General features: G+C 37.6%; 3 protein-coding genes and 2 long non-coding RNA genes across 7 annotated transcripts; 1 reads left to right on the top strand and 4 right to left on the bottom strand.

Annotated features, from left to right (window-relative positions):
* Positions 1-359: 359 nt before the first annotated feature.
* On the top strand, positions 360-5559 carry psmc3 (proteasome 26S subunit, ATPase 3). 3 transcript variants are annotated; one of them, XM_079467614.1, is made up of 11 exons: positions 360-474; positions 1149-1229; positions 1354-1479; positions 2953-3057; positions 3194-3256; positions 3402-3539; positions 3633-3776; positions 3868-4113; positions 4197-4342; positions 4532-4613; positions 5025-5559. In XM_079467614.1, the coding sequence occupies exons 1-11, from the start codon at positions 433-435 to the stop codon at positions 5133-5135; spliced, it is 1284 nt and encodes a 427-aa protein (XP_079323740.1). In that variant the 5' UTR covers positions 360-432; the 3' UTR covers positions 5136-5559. The 3 variants fall into 3 exon arrangements, with proteins under 3 accessions (XP_079323740.1, XP_079323741.1, XP_079323742.1); XM_079467615.1 differs by having other exon boundaries at positions 403-468; positions 5025-5378; XM_079467616.1 differs by having other exon boundaries at positions 456-611; positions 5025-5378.
* A 782-nt stretch (positions 5560-6341) lies between these two features.
* aplnr2 (apelin receptor 2) lies at positions 6342-7574 on the bottom strand (the record flags this gene model as incomplete). The annotated part of the gene is made up of 1 exon (XM_079464288.1): positions 6342-7574. The coding sequence occupies one exon, from the start codon at positions 7572-7574 to the stop codon at positions 6342-6344; it is 1233 nt and encodes a 410-aa protein (XP_079320414.1).
* Positions 7575-9896: 2322 nt separating this feature from the next.
* On the bottom strand, positions 9897-10814 carry LOC306900723. Its single transcript, XR_013787321.1, has 3 exons — positions 10729-10814; positions 10513-10608; positions 9897-10004 (listed from the first exon to the last, which is right to left on the bottom strand). It is a non-coding gene; the product is annotated as an uncharacterized lncRNA (long non-coding RNA).
* A 4251-nt stretch (positions 10815-15065) lies between these two features.
* Positions 15066-15604, bottom strand: LOC306896460 (CD59 glycoprotein-like; the record flags this gene model as incomplete). Its single annotated transcript, XM_079460485.1, has 3 exons — positions 15066-15265; positions 15368-15465; positions 15546-15604. The coding sequence occupies 3 exons, from the start codon at positions 15602-15604 to the stop codon at positions 15066-15068; spliced, it is 357 nt and encodes a 118-aa protein (XP_079316611.1).
* Positions 15605-16622: 1018 nt separating this feature from the next.
* On the bottom strand, positions 16623-18840 carry LOC306905711. The gene is made up of 4 exons (XR_013787764.1): positions 18709-18840; positions 18327-18396; positions 18103-18198; positions 16623-17590 (listed from the first exon to the last, which is right to left on the bottom strand). It is a non-coding gene; the product is annotated as an uncharacterized lncRNA (long non-coding RNA).
* Between the last annotated feature and the right edge of the window lie 4383 nt (positions 18841-23223).

The following is a 23223-nucleotide window of genomic DNA, read 5'->3' as shown; positions in this document are numbered from 1 at the left end:
TTGACATCATAATAGAAGAGGAAAATACCAAAGCCTATATTGTTACATATCATATGAGAATATTGAAATACTGCTTTCCACTCTTGTAATAAGTCTTTAGATGAAAGCATCTGCTTAATGTTAATTACGCATATTGTATGTATAAAAAGTTTAGCTAGAAGTAGCCTACTAAATGAAACGGACGTTTCTTTTATTCGGGAAAAAATACACATATCAGAAATAATTTGTGTCATGGAAAATATCAAAAGAAACAAACGCAAATAGTAATTTCCTGTAATACTCATTTCATTTTTACACTAGTAGTATTTTGCATTGTTGATGTTTACGTTAAACTCAACGCAGTTTTACTCCGCGCCAGTAGGGTGTGGTGTATTGAACTTACGACAGCCACTAAAACTTATAACACGCTCCTGCGAAGAATAAGCATTCAAGATGTCGTCGCTGAATGACAGATCAGTTTGGGATGAGGTTGAGGTTTGTTTTTTATTTTAGGTTAGGTTTTATCTAGTTCTTATCTATTTTTTGTAGCGAATGTCTCCTGAAGTTTTCTGTTTGCGGGCATTATCATTTAGAAGCGTCTCTGTGTGCGGTTCAGAGGCTTTCAGACCACAGTGCGTAGCATGACACAGTGATTTCACCCTGGTTCATTCATTCATTCGTTACTAACTGTGCGAGCATTAGATTATTTGACGGAAATAACAGAAACGAGCTCTGAAAAATGATATGGTCAAAAATTATGTTCGTGCCGTAACTTGCATCTTTAGTACAGGTGTAGTAGTTATGGCTTGCTAGGATAACATTAGCCTGACAACATCAGCGAGCTAACGGGTTCACTGTTTGAAGTATAATGGCTGGAATACACTACAAGACTATTAAAATATGAACAGATTTCATTTAAAACTAGACCTTATTCATTTGCAGAGTTTTTGAAAGATTGAGATAGAAACACTAGCTGATCAAATTAGTTATATCCAGACTGAAAATCATAGCCAAAGTCGTGTAGTGTATTGTAGCCTTAAGGTTTTATTGGTTACAAGGTGAGGGATTAAAAGCTGCTTAAAACACTTGTGCGACGTGCACGTGAAGCTCGTATGTTGTTCGTATACTGCTGCTATTGCAAAACACAATTTTTTGATTGTATTTTAAAGGATGGCATCGGCGAGGAAGTCCTTAAGATGTCGACGGAGGAGATCGTTCAAAGGACTCGTCTTTTGGACAGTGAGATTAAGGTGATGTAATGTTAGAAGTGTAACCGTGTGCAGTTGATCATTTTTAGTGCCTCCATGGAAATGGTCTTGTTTTTATCACACAATCGTGTTCTCAATCCTGACTTTATAATGTATGTGGTTCCAGATCATGAAGAGCGAGGTCCTGCGTGTCACTCATGAGCTGCAAGCTATGAAAGACAAGATAAAGGAGAACACAGAGAAAATCAAAGTTAACAAGACTTTACCATACCTTGTCTCTAATGTGATCGAGGTAAGGAATATAAAGCTCTCTTATAGGCACAACATAGAAACTTAAAATGAGGAATGCATGATTTGGTGAGGTGCTAACTTTAGCCTGCTAGCACCAGGGTTGACAGGTCCAAGAAATATTTCAAGCCCAATGACCCCTCAAAACCTGCCCAAAAGAATGAAAACTAGCCCTATGTTTTCTGGTGTCAAATCAAAGTCAACAACTGCCATTATTGCTACATTTACTTATATTAACGTATCAGATCAGTAAATATAGCAATATTGACAGTTGTTAACCAAGTTTCCTAGGTATTGTGTGTGTATATGTATATATTATATTATATATTCATATGTTGAACACAAAAGCAGATATTTCGAGGGACTTTGGAAAGCAAACAGTTCTGGGGCACCTTAGACTATACCATTTACATTTGTTCTACTATGTTAGTCAACAATGCCCCAGAGTTTTGAGTTGCCAACCTTCTTCCAAATAACTTTCTTTTTGTTCAACCAAACAAATAAATTTATACTGGCTTGGAACAACTAGATGGTGAGTAATTTATGACAATTTTCAATGTGTGAACGCATGGAAACGGATAAGAACTAGTTTTCTCTTCGTAAATAATTTATGCAAAAAAATTATTGGATATGTACGTGCTAGTACATGCACCTCAATGTTTCACTTGTTCCAGACTGCATATTGCTCTTCTCAAACGTTCTGCAATCGGAAGAATCAGCTGCCCTACAATCGTGCATGATTTATTCTATTGTGCAATGCGACATGCACCTTGGCGCGAAACAATAGTACAAACATAGTACGAATGCATTGTCTCTAGCACCGCTATATTTTTCCTCTTGTGTTGAGCTGAGCCACACTTTTGAGACACTGCTGGTCCTAGAGTTGCCAGGTATTCATTCCAACTATGAATACACATTAATAAACTGTTCAATTAACAATCATACTTTGTTTATAAATAAACATTTTTGGCGGCTGCAGTGCATTATGAAAGTAGCCCTAAAACAAACGCAACCCGTGGCAGCTCCCTAATTTTTGCGACAACTCCTTTTTTTAAATAGCCCAATTGTTTGAGAAATATGCGGGAAATAAGGGGAAAGTTAGGTTCCAGCTGTTTATCTGCCCTTCTCCCGCTGTGTTTGCACAGCGTATGTGACTGTGCTCATGAAATGCGGTGTCTGCGTGAACAGGGTGCTGAGTGGGATGCAAAATACATTGACTGAAAATCTATACACACAATCAATTATTGCGTTCAGACCATATGCAATAATTGGGCGAAAATTATTTTGGTCCTAACCCTTTCACAGACGATATATACTTATAACAATATAATTGGACCACTTTACTTTTTGATGCTATCAGGATGTAAAGAGATTTACAACCAGCGTGACAAAATGTTCCGGGACAGGATCACCTATTCTGCCTTTAATGCTTAAAACATTAGAACCAGTATTAATTTTGTGTCTGTTTGAACGGAAGCTGCTGGATGTAGATCCTAATGACCAAGAAGAGGATGGGGCCAATGTTGATCTGGACTCACAGAGGAAGGGCAAGTGTGCAGTCATCAAAACCTCCACACGGCAGGTAAGTCAGGGAGACTACTGAAGTAATTGCAACTTTATCAAAACTGAGAATTTTTGTGGCCAGAATTTATAAGCTAAAGTTGATTAAAATGAGGTCATTTTTATTACGCATAATAAATTCAGTGTTTTAATTGCAGACTTATTTCCTGCCTGTGATTGGTTTGGTGGATGCTGAAAAACTGAAACCTGGTGATCTTGTGGTAAGTGAGGCTGTAAATGTAAAGAAAGGTACTATGAATCAGTGACCTTCCTCCACTTTTTCAGAATCATCATAGAAATTATTCTCAAGCTCTAAAATGCTTTTTTTTGTCTTGATGTTTTTAATATTTCTGAATCTGTTCACAGGGAGTGAATAAAGACTCTTACCTGATTTTGGAGACTCTGCCTACTGAGTATGACTCTAGAGTTAAAGCAATGGAGGTGGATGAGAGGCCTACAGAGCAGTATAGTGACATCGGTGGCCTTGACAAACAGATCCAGGAGGTACCACCTAATAACATGCCTCATATTTGAAAAATCAAAATGTTGTTGACAGTTAGAGACTGATTTTTGAGATGACTGGTTTGCTCTGTGCAGCTGGTGGAGGCGATCGTTCTGCCTATGAACCATAAAGAGAAGTTTGAGAATCTGGGCATCCAACCACCAAAGGGAGTTCTGATGTATGGGCCACCAGGCACAGGAAAGACCCTTCTGGCAAGAGCCTGTGCTGCCCAAACCAAGGTACAGTGAAATACCCTCAGAACAGTGCAGAATATAAGCATTTCCCAGTTTCTTTTTGAGGGATCATATTTTACCTTTGTCCTTTTTTCAGGCAACGTTTTTGAAGTTAGCTGGCCCTCAGTTGGTGCAGATGTTTATTGGCGATGGTGCCAAACTGGTACGTGATGCATTTGCTCTTGCCAAAGAGAAAGCTCCGTCTATCATTTTCATTGATGAGCTGGATGCTATCGGCACCAAGCGCTTTGATAGTGAAAAAGCTGGAGACAGAGAGGTGCAAAGAACCATGTTGGAGCTTCTTAATCAACTTGATGGCTTTCAGCCTAACATGCAAGTGAAGGTCTGTACTCGCAGATTAAGATGATGTAAGAAAATATAGGCTTATATTACTTGAGGTTTCACTTTTTTAATTATTATTCTCAGGTGATTGCTGCCACTAACAGGGTTGATATCTTAGACCCGGCTCTGTTGCGTTCAGGTCGGCTGGATCGTAAGATTGAGTTCCCCATGCCCAATGAGGAGGCTCGTGCTCGCATTATGCAGATCCACTCACGCAAGATGAACGTCTGGTACTGAATGCTTATCTCTTACAGTGTGTACAGTGGAAAGTTCAAAGTGTAAAAATATTCACTTTCATTGTTTAAAGAAAATGCATTAATAGTACTAACATATAGAGACTGACTGTAAGGTGTTGTAATTTGATTATTATAAAAACATTAATCATGCATCTACTATTATTTCTTCTGTATATGATGCAGTCCTGATGTGAACTATGAAGAATTGGCACGCTGTACTGATGACTTCAATGGAGCTCAGTGTAAAGCTGTGTGCGTTGAGGCTGTAAGTATGATTTACCTATGCAACCAATCTACATTTACCTCATTTGTCATACACTTAGATTTTTAAAAGGGTGAAACTGTTTACTACAGCAACAGTAAAACCCATTTCGTTCATGTGCTTATTGCTTTTCATATAATACACACTATAAAATTATTTGTTTGTAAAAAGCTCTAAGATTTAATTCACCATCTGATAAAACTCACTCATCTCACTCACTGAATAGCAGTAATACTGCAGTAGTTATAGTATGAAAAAATATTTTTGCGGTCCAAATAGGACCATTGCCGTTATACATTTTACACTACTCGCATTGAAAATTAATTAAAAACCATAGCTTGGGTGAACTAATGCAGTAGGTTGATGTTATAGTAGCACACGAGATTGATTGTAGACCATTTTTTGTCTTTGAAGGGTATGATAGCTCTGCGGCGTGGGGCCACTGAACTCAACCATGAGGATTACATGGAGGGCATTCTGGAGGTGCAGGCAAAGAAGAAGGCCAACCTGCAGTACTATGCCTAATATTGTGCTTAGACATTCTTTGTGTGTGTGTGTGCGTGCGTGCGTGCGTGCGCACTTGTGTATGAGAGTGTGTATGTGGTTAAGCGTCTGTATTAGGCACACTTGTAAACCTGTGCTGTTGTAATCCGGTACTGATCTAAATGAAAGTGACGGATCAGCCACACTTGACTGCCTCACACTGTTTATTTTTCAGTTACCCCTTTTGTTTGTCTCTCAATCAATTAAAAACACATCTTTTTCATTAATGTGTTTTGTGCTTTAAGTTTCAAGAGTTTTAAATATGCATTGCCATGGTGGAGGTTTGTTATTTAATAGGGAACAATACAAACATTTTTGTATTGTTGGACAATTTTGTCTTTTTTTACAAAGATCGCTTTCCATTTTTATATTCCTCTTGAGTGGACATCTGAAGAGATCACCGTTTATAACATAGTGTCTTAGCATAGTTAGACAATCACTAAAGGGGATACTATCATACAACTATGCTAGCATGTAACCAATGCAAAGAAAAGCTAACTGATGGCTGTCCAATTAAGGGACCTCTGTTATAACACACTAGAAAGCTTTATTTTACATGTGACGGAGTGTTGCCTGTTATGATAAACAGTAGACTTTCATCTTGTTTATTAGAATAAACAAAATGCTAACAATTTCTACTTATGCAGAAAGAAAAATACAGCTGTTCCTTGGATGTCCTAATTCTTTTAGGAAATGGAAGAAACAATATTTATTTTTAATGATTAAATACTGTGTTTTCAAAGTTGGCAAGCACTTTTTAATATTTGTATTGGCTAGATAGTTGCAAACCCTAGTGACAAATATGACCAATAATAATGCATTATGGCAAAAAGGTTTTCCGAATGACAGCAGTGAATAGTTAGATCATCTTCCAGCATAATGTCACGGAAAATGCTCCCGTTGCCATCTTGGGGAAGTTTATCCAAATTTCACATTCCAATACAAAAAGCATAATCTGATTCTTCCTGTTCCAGCTCTGGAAAGCACTTCACCAACTATATGATCAGCATTTTAAGCAGCAATCTTGTTATATACAGTATATTTACAATACTATGACACCATAGCCATGGGAAATCTGGATTCTGTATCTCAGTTGCCACAACTTTTTTTGAGGGGATGAAGTTTATTGATGGATAAGTATAAAAAAGATCTAGCTCTGTCAGAGTATATTCCTGAATCTCTCATGGTTCACTGTTCATCTTTGATAACGGTCATTTCATGTGTTCCTGATGGTTCTGTGGAACTCTTGTTGCATTGTTCTCTCACACTCCCTTCCTGTGCTCCTTTGAAACTGGTCCATGCACACACTAGCAGTCCCCTGCACTGTCTACGGAATGCTGGGTCACAGCAAGCGTACAGCAGAGGGTTCAGACAGCTGTTGACGTATCCAAGACAGATGGCATATGGGTGGACTGCCACCAACCACTGATCAAACCTACAAGAAATGGGAAGGATGCCCAGTTCCACCAAAGCTGACAGTGTCTTGTTTGTGTGAAAGGGTAGCCAGCAGAAGAAGAAGGCCAATACAAGGGTGACAATGATGCGGAGGAGCCGACGTTGACGTGTGTGATCGGGCCGCGGACCTTGACTGAAGTGTTGCAAAAGGAGTCGGCCCAGCAAGCCGTAGCATAGCAGAAGCACTACCAGAGGCAGCAGGAAACCAAACACAGTTGATTTTAATCCCAAAGCTGCTGACCACATCAGCTCTGCCTGCTCCGAAGCCTCCGGGTCAAGCTCGTTCGAGATCAAACTGGAGAAGTCCATATCACACAAGCACGAGGAGACACGTCCATCCTGCCAGTCACCACCTGGACCCGCTTCCAAATCCACCTCCCTGACGGTCCGTAGAAGCAGTGCAGGAAGTGCAAGGATTCCAGCTGCCACCCAAACGCAACCCACAATCCACTTGGCACGAGTGGTCGATCCACCATGTGGTGAGCTGTTAGCACAGCGCCGTGTGATGACACAGTATCGCTCTACGCTGAGCCCAGTCAGAGAAAACACACTGGCATACATGTTCAGAGCCACTATGTAACTGCTCACCTGGCACAGAACGTGGCCAAACGGCCAGTGGTAGCCCAGTGCTGTGTATGCTGCCCATAATGGTAGGGTCATAACAAAAGCCAGGTCAGCTAATGCTAAACTGGCTATTAAAGACTCTGTCACTGAACGGGATTTGGGTGAGGCCCTGGAGGTTGGGTTATCAGGGGTTTGGGAAAGTTTGGAACAGCTCCCAATCCTTCCGCGTCCTCTTGTTCGGCGGTCCAGGTATACCCACAGCACCAGGCCATTACCCAGTGAGCCCACAATAAACACCAAGATGTACACACTTGGAATGAGCACCCAGGTTGGAGACCATTCACTATAGTCACATGAGGGGAAGGGGGAGGGTGAAGGGAAGGGATGATTCGGCTCAGACATCGAGGAGGGATCCATACTCACACCTACCAGCAGAGAGACCAAGTGCATGACACGAGCAAGGATTGCGGATGGACAGGAAAAGTGAGAGTTTCCTCTAAATTATGTGTAGTTATTGTTCTCCTTATTCCCGAAAAACATGCAAGTCAGGGTTTGATACGGGAAGTTGTGATAGTTTTCTAAAAAAGCTTATTCCCCTATTATAACTGCTGATGAGAGCACATTTATCGTCATGTAGTAAGTACTGTGTTATAAGTAACACTTTTTTGTCTTATCTCAGGGATTGAGTACAAAGCATAAGACCTTCCTCCTTCATCCTCGTAGACGATATCACTAACAGACAAAAATAAAATAAAGATTATTCCAGGCAGGGCTTTAAAAACATGACAAAGGGATTTCTTTCCCAATTAATCCCAAGGCAGCTTTTGAGTAATTTATCAAGTATTAAAACATTTGTGTAGTAAGTATAACCCCACACATTAAATCATTACCAGAATTTCCACAAAACAGGAGGATTAACTGGTAACAAGAATTTAAGGAGGCTTGGCAAACAATAAAGATATGCCCATGGAGAATATTACCACACCACAGCCAATTTATAACTAAAACTGTAGCCAATGTATGAAGTAAGCTTTAAATTAACATCTAGAAAGTTAAGGATGCACTTAACTTTCTAACGCAAAAGCTCTGTTATTGCAAATGAGGCAAAGTATACCTGCTGGGTTCTGAAGGGTCGCTTCTGTTATATATAAAGTGTCCACTCCCCTCCTAAGTGTAGTTGTTGTCTATCTGTTGCAGAAGTTCTTTAAATCAGCTCTCCAGAAAAGAAAAGTAGTTATTCTGCATCCACAGTCTCCTTCTACAAGTGAAAGTTTCCTTCTGTGTCCCTTTTTAAAGACCCTCTCTTCCCACCATCTGCTTTCCCTGTCTTCATATAGGACCACCCCTGCAGAAGTTTTGTGAGATCTCCAAACAGTTCTCCTGCTCTTAAACAGACTGAATAAACTCAGAACATTGATACACCTGCGTTTGAAAAGAGCATTATAACAATGTGTTTTAACAGAAGTAGTAAACAAGCCTCTGGTCAACAATGACAGTACACTAAACACTACCTACATGAGGCTGTTTGAGCAAACATTGTACACATTCCTGGACACAATAGTCTGGAGAGATCAGGAAATCAGCAATTCACCATAATGGAGATTGCCTTACTGAAGCAAAGGTGACAATTATACCTGTATATTTTGCAAGCCACTGTATTCCAGCATCTTTGCGTAGACTTCATACTCACTTTAATAGCACATTTAATCTTTATATCAGTTAATTTAACTCACAATTTAATATCTTCATCTGTATTTCAGTAAAATGAAATTCAAAGTTTGTCCATTTCACACAACAATGGCGGGGTTAAAGTGCATTGAAAACAATACATTTCTAAGATAATAAAAAACGGAATAAATAACAATATCCTCAATTTCATCCTGTATAATAATATACAGGCATCTTCTGATGATCCCTGAACCTTCATCAATCAGATGATCCCAGAGTAAAGTTTTTTAAAAGGTGATTCATTCAGAAAAGATAATAAATAATAGATCACCTGTAAACTTCGTCATGTAGCATAGTATTTTTTCTCTGATTCTTGTCCCTAGAAATCTTCAAGTAGATGCGTGTGAACTCTTCACCTGTCCGTTTAATCAATCCATATGATGTTTCTGTTGAGCTGAATGCTTAAGGTCCCAGATTAACTGTTTGAGCAGTCGGGTGTTACACTGTTTAAACACTTCCAACACACAAACATTCTCTTCTGTGGGCTTTGTGTTTTGTGCATGTGTGTGTGTTGAGTTTCAATATGAATGAAGAGGGTGAAGTCTTTGTCTTTAGGAATATTTTGACACTGTCAAGTATTTACGAGGCATCTGCATAAATCACCAAAGCCATTTACTTTTAAAGACATTGTTATATATATATATATATATATAACTTAAGCTATTCAGATTGCAATACTTCTATCAAATCCCTTATTAACTGCAATCACCACGATCCAACACGGCCAATAAGTACCTAAAGGATACTAATAAAAGTTGAAATGTCTGTTGTCTTTAAAACGGATATCTAAAAACTCACATTCCACCTTTGAGCACAGCATCTCAAAAATCTAAAATAAATATTTTTTCAAAAATTCCTCATTTATCTTTATTTTGGCAGTGCAATTCAGTGCAAAAAGAAAGCATATAAATAGCCAAACACAATGGCTCCGTCCGAAAGCTTAGGCAGCTGACGTTGCCCCGCTGAACTTTTAAAGATCTTGGTGAGGAGAGAAATTAGAAGTAGAATTGATTGAAATTTACTATTTATTAAGCAATGGCTGCGTTCGAAATTATGTTGCCTCGTTCATCAAAGTGCAGTCATCATACTTGTGTCGCAAAGCACCTGAAAGAAGTAGAGGGTTAAACAATGAAATGTATATGACAATTAGGCATTTTTACAATTCAACAATTACTTTTCAAAATATAGTTAAAGAGATTCTCCACCCAAAGATCTGTCTCTAGTTGTTCCAAACCTGTATACATTTCTTTGTTATGCTGAAATGTTTGGAATAATGTTAGAAACTGACATTTCTGGGACATCATTGACTACCATAGTAAAAAAGGATTCCCTATGACTGTTTGCTTTCCCAAATTCTTTAAAATATCTAATTTTGTGTTCAACCAAACAAACAAATGAAACAATTTCCTACTGTAATAGTGAATGATGTCCCAGAAATGTCTTCCAAATATCTTTCTTTGTGTTCACCAGATCAGAGAAATGTATGCAGGTTTGGAACAACTTGAATAAATTGCACTAAAATTCATTTTTGTGGGAGTATCCCTTTAAATAAACATACGAACTTGTATTCTGTATATACATATTTAATGAAAACAGGTCTATAGGAAAATACCTTCGCCCTTAACTGACAGGCAGGAATCTTCAGTGTTGCAAACTTGAGTTGCATTACACAATCCATTGATGCATGTATAGCACTTTAGTGCAGAACCTCGAGAGAGAAGTAAATATATATATTAGAGAAGAATTACTGTACATTTAAAAACATAAGCCAAATTTTTTCTGGGTTTTCCTGACCCTTTATAAAAGTAAACATTCGTGCTGTACATACCAAGTTCCAGTAGAGTCAGAGCAAACACAAAACCGACCAGAGTTTTCATCTTGTGTTTCTTTCTGTAATCCTGACAGGGCAACAACAGAAGCAGGTTCATTGGAATTACAATTTGTTTTAATAAAAAATAACCACAATGTGTTTAACACGACATGGCAGTTTCTTTTAACAAAATAACATTATGTGGTGATCTGTGAAAGCCCTCTCGGTTCTGTAATTCTTATATTTTCTTCCGCTTCTCTGTGTTGCAGAACACACCTCTATTTTATAATTCTGAGCTCCGTTGTCTTTTTTTCTCTTTTTTTTTATCTGCAGAGCATCATATCAGACTAAAAGGAGACCAACATGCAACCAGTCCTCGTTATTTTTGGGGCAACTTGTTTGACATGCCCATCAGTACACGGTGCATGTTTCATTGATTTTAAACACGTAAGATGTCAGAGTTTACAATGCAGAAGCGGTGTGGTGTCATTTGCCTGTCAAATTAGCCGTTTACAGCTTTAACAAATTTGTACAGAAGTTCAGAAATATATGAGAATGAACTTTATTTGCCCGCAACTCCTCTCATGTGTACTCGGAAGGGAAATGATGAAGCAGATGTAAGGTTAACTTTCTTGCTTCTGCTGCCTGAATGGATGTTTTTTGTCCGCACGCAGGTTAAAATTCCAATATGCGGGAGCTTCAATGAACATTTGTTGTAATATTTCTGTACCCATGCCTTACATAAAAAAAGTTGCCCGCAAGGACACGGACCCCAATTTTAGTTCCACCGAGGACCCCGCGGATCCTGTTTGCCCTACAGCACTACAGTAAATGTGTGTACTAGTCGTTTAACTTGTGCATTAACGCAATCAGCAGTGTTTCTGAAACACTTCTCTCTTGCGTACAGCAGAAACATATCAGTCCATGGCTGAAATTCATTTTTGTGTTCATATTGTGGAAATCACTTTATCCATTTATAATGCGATTGGTTTTGCCATGCTGACGTCATTCATTCATGTGCACGCGCGCGCAAACTAAGGATCTAAGAATTAGCTTCAGGATCAAAGCTTGAGTTGCTTTGATGCTTGTTATAATAATCAATTAGATTATGAGATGTTAGCCTGGGTTTTCACAGGGTCAAAAATGTTTACACGCTGACTAATTATGCTAATGTAGATAAAAAATTATGGCTAATAAAATATTGCAAATCTGGTTGAAAGGTTGGAGACATATAGCTTAAAGTAAACAGACTAACAGATACAAATACTTTAGTTAAATTAAGCACGTGTTTGCTGCTTTTCATGCAGTGCGTCATTGGCGGGAGAGAAGCAGAGCAGAATGGGTTATAATGAAGCGCCTTTGGCACAAAACAAAGATATTAGAGGATATAGTGGGAAAAGATAAATTACATGTTCTTGAGAGCGCGTGTGATGTGATTCTCTGTTGTTTCAAATACTTGAAATTTAATATGATATCTGAAATAAATGAGGATGAAACCATGTTTAATGCACAAATCCATCAGTGAAACGGTACAATAGAGCATATAAAACATTTAAATAAACATCAGAAAATAATGAAAACTTAAATAATAAAAGTAAAATATTAAATAAAAAAAGTCAGTCAGTCACTTCAGTCAGTCACGTATTAACCAATACAGTCCTTTACAATTCCATTTGAAACAAACTGTTCAAACCTACATTGGCTTTTTCCTATTCAGATTGCCATTAAACATTACTTTTTACTACTCATTCATGGAAAATTTACATTTTAAAATGTTTACAGCTGCAATAAATAGGTGTTCAGAAGATGTGTACAGGAGCGCAAACGAATGTCTCTCGGCAACCGCAGCAAATCCTGCGCATGCTCCGACACCAAGCAAACGGTTTATGTAACTGTTCATTTCACAACAAGATCCATTGCAGAACCCACAGAGTAACCTGGGCTTTGCTGTGCAGTAAAATACTTTCAATAGACAGTTTAATCATGTAGATTAACAGGCAAAGTCCCAAAGATGAACCCCTTTCTGTAAATGTGCAGTATTTAACTGTACACCCGTTGGCGCCTGAAAATGTCATGGTTCTGCCTCCTTTTGTAATGATCTTTTAGTCTAGTGTCCCTGTTTTTTGTGAGCTCTTCATGCACTACCTGTCACTGGGGCGGAAAGCGGTGCACTGCTGCCCGATTCTCACGGCGATCCGGGCAATGGCTGACATCGTAACGTCGGCCTCGTCCTGGGCTCAACCGGCCGGGAACTGAAGGGAGTCGGATTTACGCCCATGGGACTCCCATATCATCAACCCACCAGCTGTCGCAGATAGCTTGTTAGCCGCTGTCGAGCAGGAATAAAACGGTGTTCGCTGCCGTGACCACAAAACCGTTAACACAAATGCTACTTCAGCATGCTGGAGACCCAGACATGTGACGCAGGTATCGTGCCTGTCTGGCTCCCAAGACTACAGCCTGGCGACATGTGCACGCTGTAGGAGAAATTGCTCTTCTGAAATATCCACTCGTTACAACCTAGGTAAGCAGCAAAGCATTTGTGAAGCCACAACACGCACAACCTTGAGGCGGATGGGCTACAACAGCAGAAGACCCCACCGGGTACCACTCATCTCCACTACAAATAGGAAAAAGAGGCTACAATTTGCACAAGCTCACCAAAATTGGACAGTTGAAGACTGGAAAAATGTTACCTGGTCTGATGAGTCTCGATTTCTGTTGAGACATTCAGATGGTAGAGTCAGAATTTGGTGTAAACAGAATGAGAACATGGATCCATCATGCCTTGTTACCACTGTGCAGGCTGGTGGTGGTGGTGGTGTAATGGTGTGGGGGATGTTTTTTGGCACACTAGCCCCCTTAGTGCCAATTGGGCATAATTTTAATGCCATGGCCTACCTGAACATTGTTTCTGACAATGTCCATCCCTTTAGGACCACCATGTACCCATCCTCTGATGGCTACTTCCAGCAGGATGATGCACCAAGAATTAAGGCAGTTCTGAAGGTCAAAGGGATTCGAACACAGTATTAGTATGGTGTTCCTAAGAATCCTTTAGGTGAGTGTATTTTAGAATTGGACAAAATTGTCATGATCACAGGGGTGAGACACAGACAGAGGACCCAGGTGCAAACAGCGGGTAAGGGGTTAACAGAAGACTTTAATATTATTAATACAGAAACAAAACCGGGATGGATACAATAACATGACAAGACAGGACTAAAACTAACTACACCTAAACAAGACTAAAAATAAACTCATTACAAGAACTACAAATACATTAAACTAGCCGAACAAGACACATGAACTCACCACACAATCACAATGAACCAGCACAAGACAGAAGATACAAGGGCATTAAATAAGGGACCAAATCAAGAGGGGAACAGGTGTAGGGCATGAATCAATAACGAGAGGATGGGAACAGAGATGAAACGGGGGAGAGCATAAAGCAAGCCAAATAAACAATAGTCGCCTCTCTCCACATTAAACAGGAGGTTCTGTCATGATCCTGCCACTACACTAAAAGAAACATGACATGATGCGGCAGAATCATGACAATAATAAGCATTGAACTACATAAAAACAATATATTTCTTATTATTTGCCATTTATAATGAATAAACATGTTTCCAGTTAATGTCAAGCTCTAAAATATTATTGGGAAGAAATCTTTAGTTTTTGTGACTAGGGCTTTTGAATATTGTTAAATACAATGGGGGGCCTTGGAGTCAAATAGATTTAGAATCTCTGCACATAAGAGAATTCACAGAATTTGCATGAAACAGCATGTTCCTGTTATTGGCAAGTAGCTGTAGTGGTAACAAAAAGCAGATTATAATGCTGAGAAGAGACATTTAAATATTGCACAAAGTTTTTCTAAGGTTTTTGTTTAAAGACATTCATAAAAAGGCAAATTAACACATGTATGAAGGGCATTTATAAAAAGTGCTGTGGCCTTTAAAAAACTGCATAGGAATTAGAGTCCAATCAGATTCTCCCGTTTCATGTATAACACTAGGAATTAGCTTTGAAAATTATACACACACAATGAAAGCCACACATTACAATCAATTATAATCAGACAGTTTCCCTGTCACTGTTTAGTGTTAAACAACAAACTTTTACATTTAAACAATTAAATCATGCATCTTAGCAAAACTGTCAAAATGATTAGCTGGTTACCGGGCTACCCTGTGTTATTAGTTTTGAGAGGTTTTCATCTGGTTTTGAGATTTTTTTCATTAGTTTTGAGAGCAAATCTTGACCATTTGACTCAAGAGATGAAAGATTTCTTGCTGCATGATATTACTAGATATTTGAGGAACAATGCAGAAGCATTTTGTGAATATTTAGAGAACACACCACCAGAAGAATGCTAGCGAGAGCAGAATTCCCACCACTGAGTGGCTGGCCAGTGACATGGTTCCTGTGTTACACAGATCAGAGGCACAGCAGGAGAACTTGAAGCTGGAAATTTGGGGAAACTTCTGAGCAATTGTGTTGTAATCACATTCAGAGTATTTTACACACTGTCTGTGTGTGTTACCACCTAGAACAGAGGGAAGACACAAAGTTCAGAAAAAGAATAAGTGGCACTACTGTGCTATTTTTGTAGATTTCAGGAAAACACAGTGTGTGTGAAATAGTTCACCTCTCTCATAGACTGATACACAGGCATCATCGTAGTAGCAGTCTCGTATCTTAGAGCATGTACCAGTGTAGTCCTTACAACTGTAGCATTTAATGGCAGAGCATTGAGAGACAGAGAAAATACACGGCTATATTTGTTTTTTTAAATAGAATCAGTGGCAATTACTAGAAATGAATACATACCAAGCCCCACCAGAGCGAGACTGAACACCACACAAACTCCAACAGAAGTTTTCATAATGCCCTCAATTGACTGATTTACAGAGAAGATTTATTTCTTATTATTCCTTTGATTTCTATTGCATTTTTCATTAGGTTTTAAACAACCTAAAAGTGATTGTACATGTTTAGTATTTGTATAGCAAATCATCTTAAGTTTTTATAGTTATATATACATATATATATAAGTTGTGAATAATATTTATCTTAAATAATAATTATTTAAATAAATGTCTTATAATTTCAATAAATATTAATTAATCACAACTTAATTTGCAGAACACAGCACATATGACAACTGATTCAAATTGTTACACTCTGTTTTAAAAAAAATCTTCACAGTTTAAGATTACTTTTGAAATAGTAAGATAGTATGACCACACTATATGGGGCAATTTACCACAATGGAAACATGATGGGGCAACTTACCACTATGGAAACCTGCCAATGCTTAAATTGATGAATTAAATTATATTATTATTTAGTTGTCGATGTTTCCCCTAATGTTTGCAGGTCTTTTATTATTTAACTAACAGTTATTATACAATTAGATTTTTTTAATATTTTATATAAAGAGTATCAAAATATCTTAGTTCAATATGTCTTGGTCTTCCCTTCATTAAAATATAGATTTACTAAACATTTTTGTTTTATATAGAAGACTGCATTCTTATGTTTTATATATTCTTATGAACGTCTATGTTTTTATAAATGTTAAAATTTTGTCCATCTCACACAACAATTGCACAATTTACTAAAAACAGGAAAAATAGCAATAAACTCAATTTCATCCTGTATAATAATATAGTCATCTTCTGATGATCAATGAACCTTCATCAATCAGATGATCCCAGAGTGAAGTTTTTTAAAAGGTGATTCATTCAGAAAAGATAATAAATAATAGATCACCTGTAAACTTGGTCATGTAGCATAGTATTTTTTCTCTGATTCTAGTCCCTAGAAATCTTCAAGTACATGCGTGTGAACTCTTCACCTGTCCGTTTAATCAACCATAGGATGTTTCTGTTGAGCTGAATGCTTAAGGTCCCAGATTAACTGTTTGAGCAGTCGGGTGTTACACTGTTTAAACACTTCCAACACACAAACATTCTCTTCTGTGGGCTTTCTGCACGTGTGTGTTTCCATAAGAATGAAGACGACAAAGTCTTTAGAATTATTTTGACACTGTATTTACGAGGCATCAGCAAAAAGTAATTTACTGTTAAAGACATTGTTATATATATATATAAAGCTCAATTCAAACTTAAGGTGTTCAGATATCAATATTCTATTACATTTTTTATTAACTGCAATCACCACGATCCAATACGTAACTAAGAAGGATTTTAATTAAAGTTTAAATGTCTGTTGTCTTTATAACCAATTTCTAAAAACTGGGAAAAACATTCCACCCTTGAGCAGAAAGTCTCACATATTCGTAAAAATCCAAAGAAATCATTTATTCATCTTTATTTTGGCAGTGCAATTTCTGAATGATTAGCTAGCATTTGAACAAAAGCATTTGTTACAAATATCCAGTAATAATTGGTCAGCTAATTTGTTTTGGAAGAGCCTTATTCCAACAGAACAAAATGGGCAATAAAACCCAGAATGTAAAACTTAAAGTTGATATGCATGTCTTTGTGATGAAAGTTTCTTAAGTGGCTTGTAAATGTAGAATGTTAGTACCTTTGTTAAATAAATTATAAAATGCATTTATCTGATGAAAGTGCAAATTAATTTTTTTTTTAATATCGTTAAGGTATTTCCCTTGACATTTGTGTTTAGTTCGTGAAGACTGCAAATTAGAGAGAACACCACCAGAACAGTGCCACCGAAAGCAGTGCTCCCACCAGCGAGTTGCTGGCCACCGACAATGATGCTGTGTTGCAGAGGTTTGAGGTACAGCATCTGTATTTCATGTTTGAAACAGTAGGAAACATTTGCCGGACTTTCATCAAAGTGCAGTCATCATACTTAAGGCATCGCTTGTCTCGGAAAGCACCTGAAAGAAGTGGAGGGGTAAACAATGAAATGTATATGACAATTAGGCATTTTTACAATTCAACAATTACTTTGCAAAATATAGTTAGAGATTCTCCACCCAAAGATCTGTCTCTAGTTGTTCCAAACCTGTATACATTTCTTTGTTATGCTGAAATATTTGGAATAATGTTAGAAACTGACATTTCTGGGACATCATTGACTACCATAGTAAAAAAGGATTCCCTATGACTGTTTGCTTTCCCAAATTCTTTAAAATATCTAATTTTGTGTTCAACCAAACAAACAAATTACACAATTTCCTACTGTAATAGTGAATGATGTCCCAGAAATGTCAGTTGCTAATTTTCTTCCAAATATCTTTCTTTGTGTTCACCAGATCAGAGAAATGTATACAGGTTTAGAACAACTTGATTAACATTTTTATCCCTTTAAATATACATACCAACTTGTATTCTGTATATACATATTAATCTATGCATAAATAATGAAAACAGGTCTATAGGAAAATACCGTCGCCCTCAACTGACAGGCAGGAATCCTCAGTGGTGCAAACTTGAGTTGCATTACACAATCCATTGATGCATGTATAGCACTTTAGTGCAGAACCTCGAGAGAGAAGTAAATATATATATTAGAAAATAATTACTGTACATTTAAAAACATAAGCCAAATGTTTTCTGGGTTTTATTATTTTATTTTACTGGGTTCAAGGTAAACATTCATGCTGTACATACCAAGTTCCAGTAGAGTCAGAGCAAACACCAAACCGACCAGAGTTTTCATCTTGTGTTTCTTTCTGTAATCCTGACAGGGCAACAACAGAAGCAGGTTCATTGGAATTACAATATGCTTTCATAAAAAATAACCACAACGTGTTTAACACGACACGGCAGTTTCTTTTGACAAAATAACATTGTTTGGTGATCTGTGAAAGCCCTCTCGGTTAAAATAACTAACTAAATATACTGCGATATTGTATTTAGGGGCCTAGCACACAGCCTACGCTCTGCTAAAATCAGTTGTTGATTCAACTGTACACTCTACAGAAAATATGTGAATAACTAAAATAATATCGCGTTTACAGTTAGATGAAATGTAGTGTTAAATGCAGCTTACCTTTGCCGCTGACTTAAACTAGAGTTTCAGTAGTAGCCGGACACACCCAATGTGGGCTTGCAGCAGCCGATGGGACTGTTTACCCAATCCGTCCCGTAAATATGCGCATGCGCGAATCTGACGTCACTTCCTGTCTTAAATAAATCGAAACACTTTATGGCAGTTTCGGGTATTATTTATACCGTGACTGGTGTTGTTTAACACTCGTTACCCGATACGGCCACTGTGTTTTTATTCATTTTGTACTATTTTAATGGTCTATCGTCAATTATTCCTTGCATACTAAAATTGCATAACAGTTTAACTACTTATTCATTATGCATGTAAATGTCACATGTAAAACCACTAATGTATAATCATTCACCTAATCAATGTCCTTGCCATCTATTACTTTTCTGCTGGGTGACAGTTTGGCGGTGGTGAATTTCGACACCCTAAACACAGGCTCAACAATCCCCTGAAGGAGTTGGGATGCTTCTTCAGTCCAGTATGCAAACCACTGTCCATGCATTTAAAATATATGTAAATGTTTATGAACTCTATGTAATAGCTTTAGCTAACTTAATACAGCCAAGATACTGAAATTATATCTGTAGAATCTATCATACCCTTCTAGGCAAAATCTTTCCATGAGGTTAATGCGCCACCACTGGCGAATCAACTGCACCTCCTCCTCCTATGGAAGTATTTTAATGACATTAGTCTTTGAAGCAAAAAAGCATGTTGAATTTACACTAATAAAAAATAAACCTGTTGCATAATACCAGTGCTTCGATGTTTAAAGTCTGCAATTCAATATGGTTGTACAATGAAGTTGTGAATTTTTCAATAATCAAAATTCACCTTTTAAATTTAATTCCAAAAATTAAACTTGTTTGGAAATACAACCTTTAATATTCAACAGAAAAAGTTCAGTTCATATTATTTCAGTTAAAAAATTTGCTTGCACAAATTCAATGGTTCAAATTCAGCTTGAAATTCAAAGTTTCACATACGGTAATCCCAGGAGAAGCTATAGAGCACCGATTCCGACAATCATGATCTCTACCTGTTACTTGACCACTTCACCAGTAGATGTCGGTCGGTTCTGACGAAGATCAAAGCAAGAAATGCAGATACTTTTATGATTTGTTGATTTCAAATAAGAATCCTCTGAATGTTTTATGATTGTGATTTACCTTTTATGATTTGTGACTTTTGTCTTTGTAAACAATAAATAAACAACTTAACAACAGAAACATACACTAACTCCCTGGCTAAACCAAAAACAGAAGAAAACAGTTAAATACAAAATAAACATGGCACCCACCTCCCTACAGCTTCCGGTTCGAAAACATTTACATTTAGTCATTTAGCAGACGCTTTTATTCAATGCGACTTACAAATAGTTCCGGGAGCAATTAGAGATATGTCATAAAAGAGAAAGTACATTCGGTGCTAATACAAAGTTACTAGTTTTAACAAAAGCTAGACCACTACCTGTTCAGAGAAGACCTGTTTTTTATTTGTCTGTCAAGTATTCACAGAAAAATGTGTTTTAAGTAGTTTTTGGAAGGTTGTGAGAGATGTGGTCAACCGAACTACATTAGAATGAGTGTAGTAGGGTGTGAAAGTATGCTGGCGCAGATCAAGTGATAGTCCAGTAGGAAAACATCATTGACTTGAATCTGTGGAGAGAGATGAAAACATACAGTATGAGGGTTTACAAGTTAAAAAGTTGGTAATATACAATAAATATTTTCTACAAGCACCACACACACACACACACACACGCACACGCACACACACACACACCCACACACCCACACACCCACACAATATGTTATCTATGGGGTCAGATTTGTTTCATTATTCTGATAAATAAATTACGATTCGCAAATAAATAAAGACAGTTTCACAAGCATTTTTTTAAATCCACATATGCACAAAAAACGAACCATAAATATATGTTAAACGTTCCACAAAAATAAATGCAATTCACAAATAAATACATTGAGATTTGCTAATAAAATTTATTTACAAATGTATTTTAATGATATTTATTTGTAGATTGCTTTCTTCACATTTGTGGATCGCTTTCCATTTGTGAATCGCTTTCTGTGCATTTGTGAATCGCTTTCTGTGCATTTGTGAATCGCTTTCTGTGCATTTGTGAATCGCTGCACGCATTTGTGGATCAGTGCACACATTTGTGGATCAGTGCACACATTTGTGGATGGCTCTCTGTGCATTTGTGAATTTTGAAACATTTCTAACGTCAAACCGTGCGCACAATCCACAAATAGATGGACCCCGCCCACTATCTACGCAAGCCAATCGGTTAACTTACGCTTTTGTTTTCCAATAGCCCAACATGGCGACTAGTGGCGATCTAAAATGTATGATATACTAAATTATAATGGCCTCTTCTTTATACTATGTAATGATTGCTTGTGTTTATATATGTACATTGTCCGTATTGTTTCATATATGCTGTATTTAAACGTTTACGACTTGATAACCTGGCCACCAGGGGGCCTCAAATAATTTATTTTTACAATTAAATAACTTAATCCAGTGATATAAATGAGTGAATGAATGAATATGAATGAATAATTCAAGACAAGAAAATTCTGATCATGATTCTCATGCCAAACAAAGTGAGATCTTCTCAAAGCATCTAAAGTTAAAGTGTTTTCCAACCCATTGTTATAGTGAAATCCCTGAAAGGGAGGGGGGCTCAAGATGACGGAGAGAGCAGACGCATTGTGAACAGCTCAGTGTAGCAAAGCCTTGAAAACCAATGGAATTAACTTTTAACTCAACAAAATCCTGAAATAGCAGATATAAAACCATAGGGAACTTATCATAATAATTCAGAATCCTGTAAATGACCCTGAGCACCTCCTGAAGACCATAACATGTCTACCACAGAAGCTAATGCTAAATTGAAGGCTCTCCAAGAACAGGACTATGTAAAATACTGTTTGACTTTGTATGGAGAAACAAAATACATTACATAAAGAAAACAATTATAATTAATTCATATGAAAATGGCGGCCTAAATGTTTTAGATTTTGAAATGTTAAATAATACATTTAAAGTTAATTGGCTTCGTCAGATGTTCAGAATCCTTACTCAATCTGGAACTTCATACCCTCCCATACTCTTTCTAACCTTGGTAGCATAACTTTTCAAGCATAAGTTATCACCACATAAGTATTATAAATGGAACAATAGGGATATATTATATAAGCGCAAATCGTTGTTTTAAAACATTGGTTTGATAATGGCATTATTTTGGTTGATCAGCTATATAACTCAAATGGTCTTCTTTTCACTTATAATGAGTTTTTGGCACATTATAAGATTCCTGTAACACCAGGGGAATATGCTAAAGTTTTTGGTGCAATTTCTCCTGAAATCAGTATGATGTTTAGACATCAAAAAAGAATTAGTACTCAACAATTGTCCCTACTTAATATTGTGAGTACTTATTTAGGCAATATCTGTTTTTACCTTAACGCAAAGAACAGATCTATAAGAGAGTTATTTCAAAGAAATTATGTGACTTTGCCTAATATTTACTCATATTGGAATCGTTTTTCAGAAGATATTGTGTGGAAAAAGGTTTGGCTTATTCCTAATCAGTATTTAATTACAAACAAAGTTAAGGAGGTATCGTTCAAATTAATACATAGAATCATAGACAGCGGAACCGGGGAGGCCGGCGGGGCCACAGCCCGGGCAACTTTTGTACTCTGACAAACTATCTGATATGAATAAAAGCCTAAGTTGTATCTGTGTTTTTTCGAGCCAAACAATACTAGTCACCACACAGCTTCACTCACTCTAACCAACTGCTGCCGATAAAAAAACTCACACTGACGGCTGCATTTTTATTTGAAATTAGTGTACATTGTTTATCAACTACGACGTTACGTTGACGTAGTTACTAGGTCTGTCATGTGTGAGCATCACGGCGGGCGTGCACCTGTTTAATCGCTGGCGGCATTACTAGGCTGTGACAATGAAGAGACAGAAGTCAATATCCGATTTTTTTACAAATAAACAGGCAAAAAAAATTAGCAAACTACTCAAGCTTCCACAGTGGCCTCATCAACCGACCCGGAGCATCCATCTCCACCACGGACTCCGACGACCTGCCAAGCCCTGGCTAGCTGCTCGCCTCCGGCTTCAAGCCAAGCTAACGAGAGCCACTGTACAAGTGAGTGCTGCGGGGGGATCTCACAAAACCAAATCAACCTCACGACTCTGCTGTGCTGATGAAGACCAAAAAGGTACAGGGGACTGGGGCTTCACAACGAGCAAGGTCAGTACAATATCAGTGGTTCAAAGATTTTAACTGGCTGACATTGTGTGAAACGAGCGGGAAAGTTTACACGCAGTGTCGCTGCTGTACAAGCAAAGGCCTGGGGATTAACAAAAACATGGAGCCTGCTTTCACCATTCACGGTTTTCAAAACTGGAAAAATGCTATACCAACATTTAAGGAGCAGACCAGAAGCAAACATC

The sequence above is a fragment of the Barbatula barbatula genome, assembly GCF_947034865.1.
Source record: "Barbatula barbatula genome assembly, chromosome: 1".
NCBI classification, from domain to species: Eukaryota; Metazoa; Chordata; class Actinopteri; order Cypriniformes; family Nemacheilidae; genus Barbatula; species Barbatula barbatula.
This window is presented reverse-complemented; position numbering and strand designations above follow the sequence as displayed.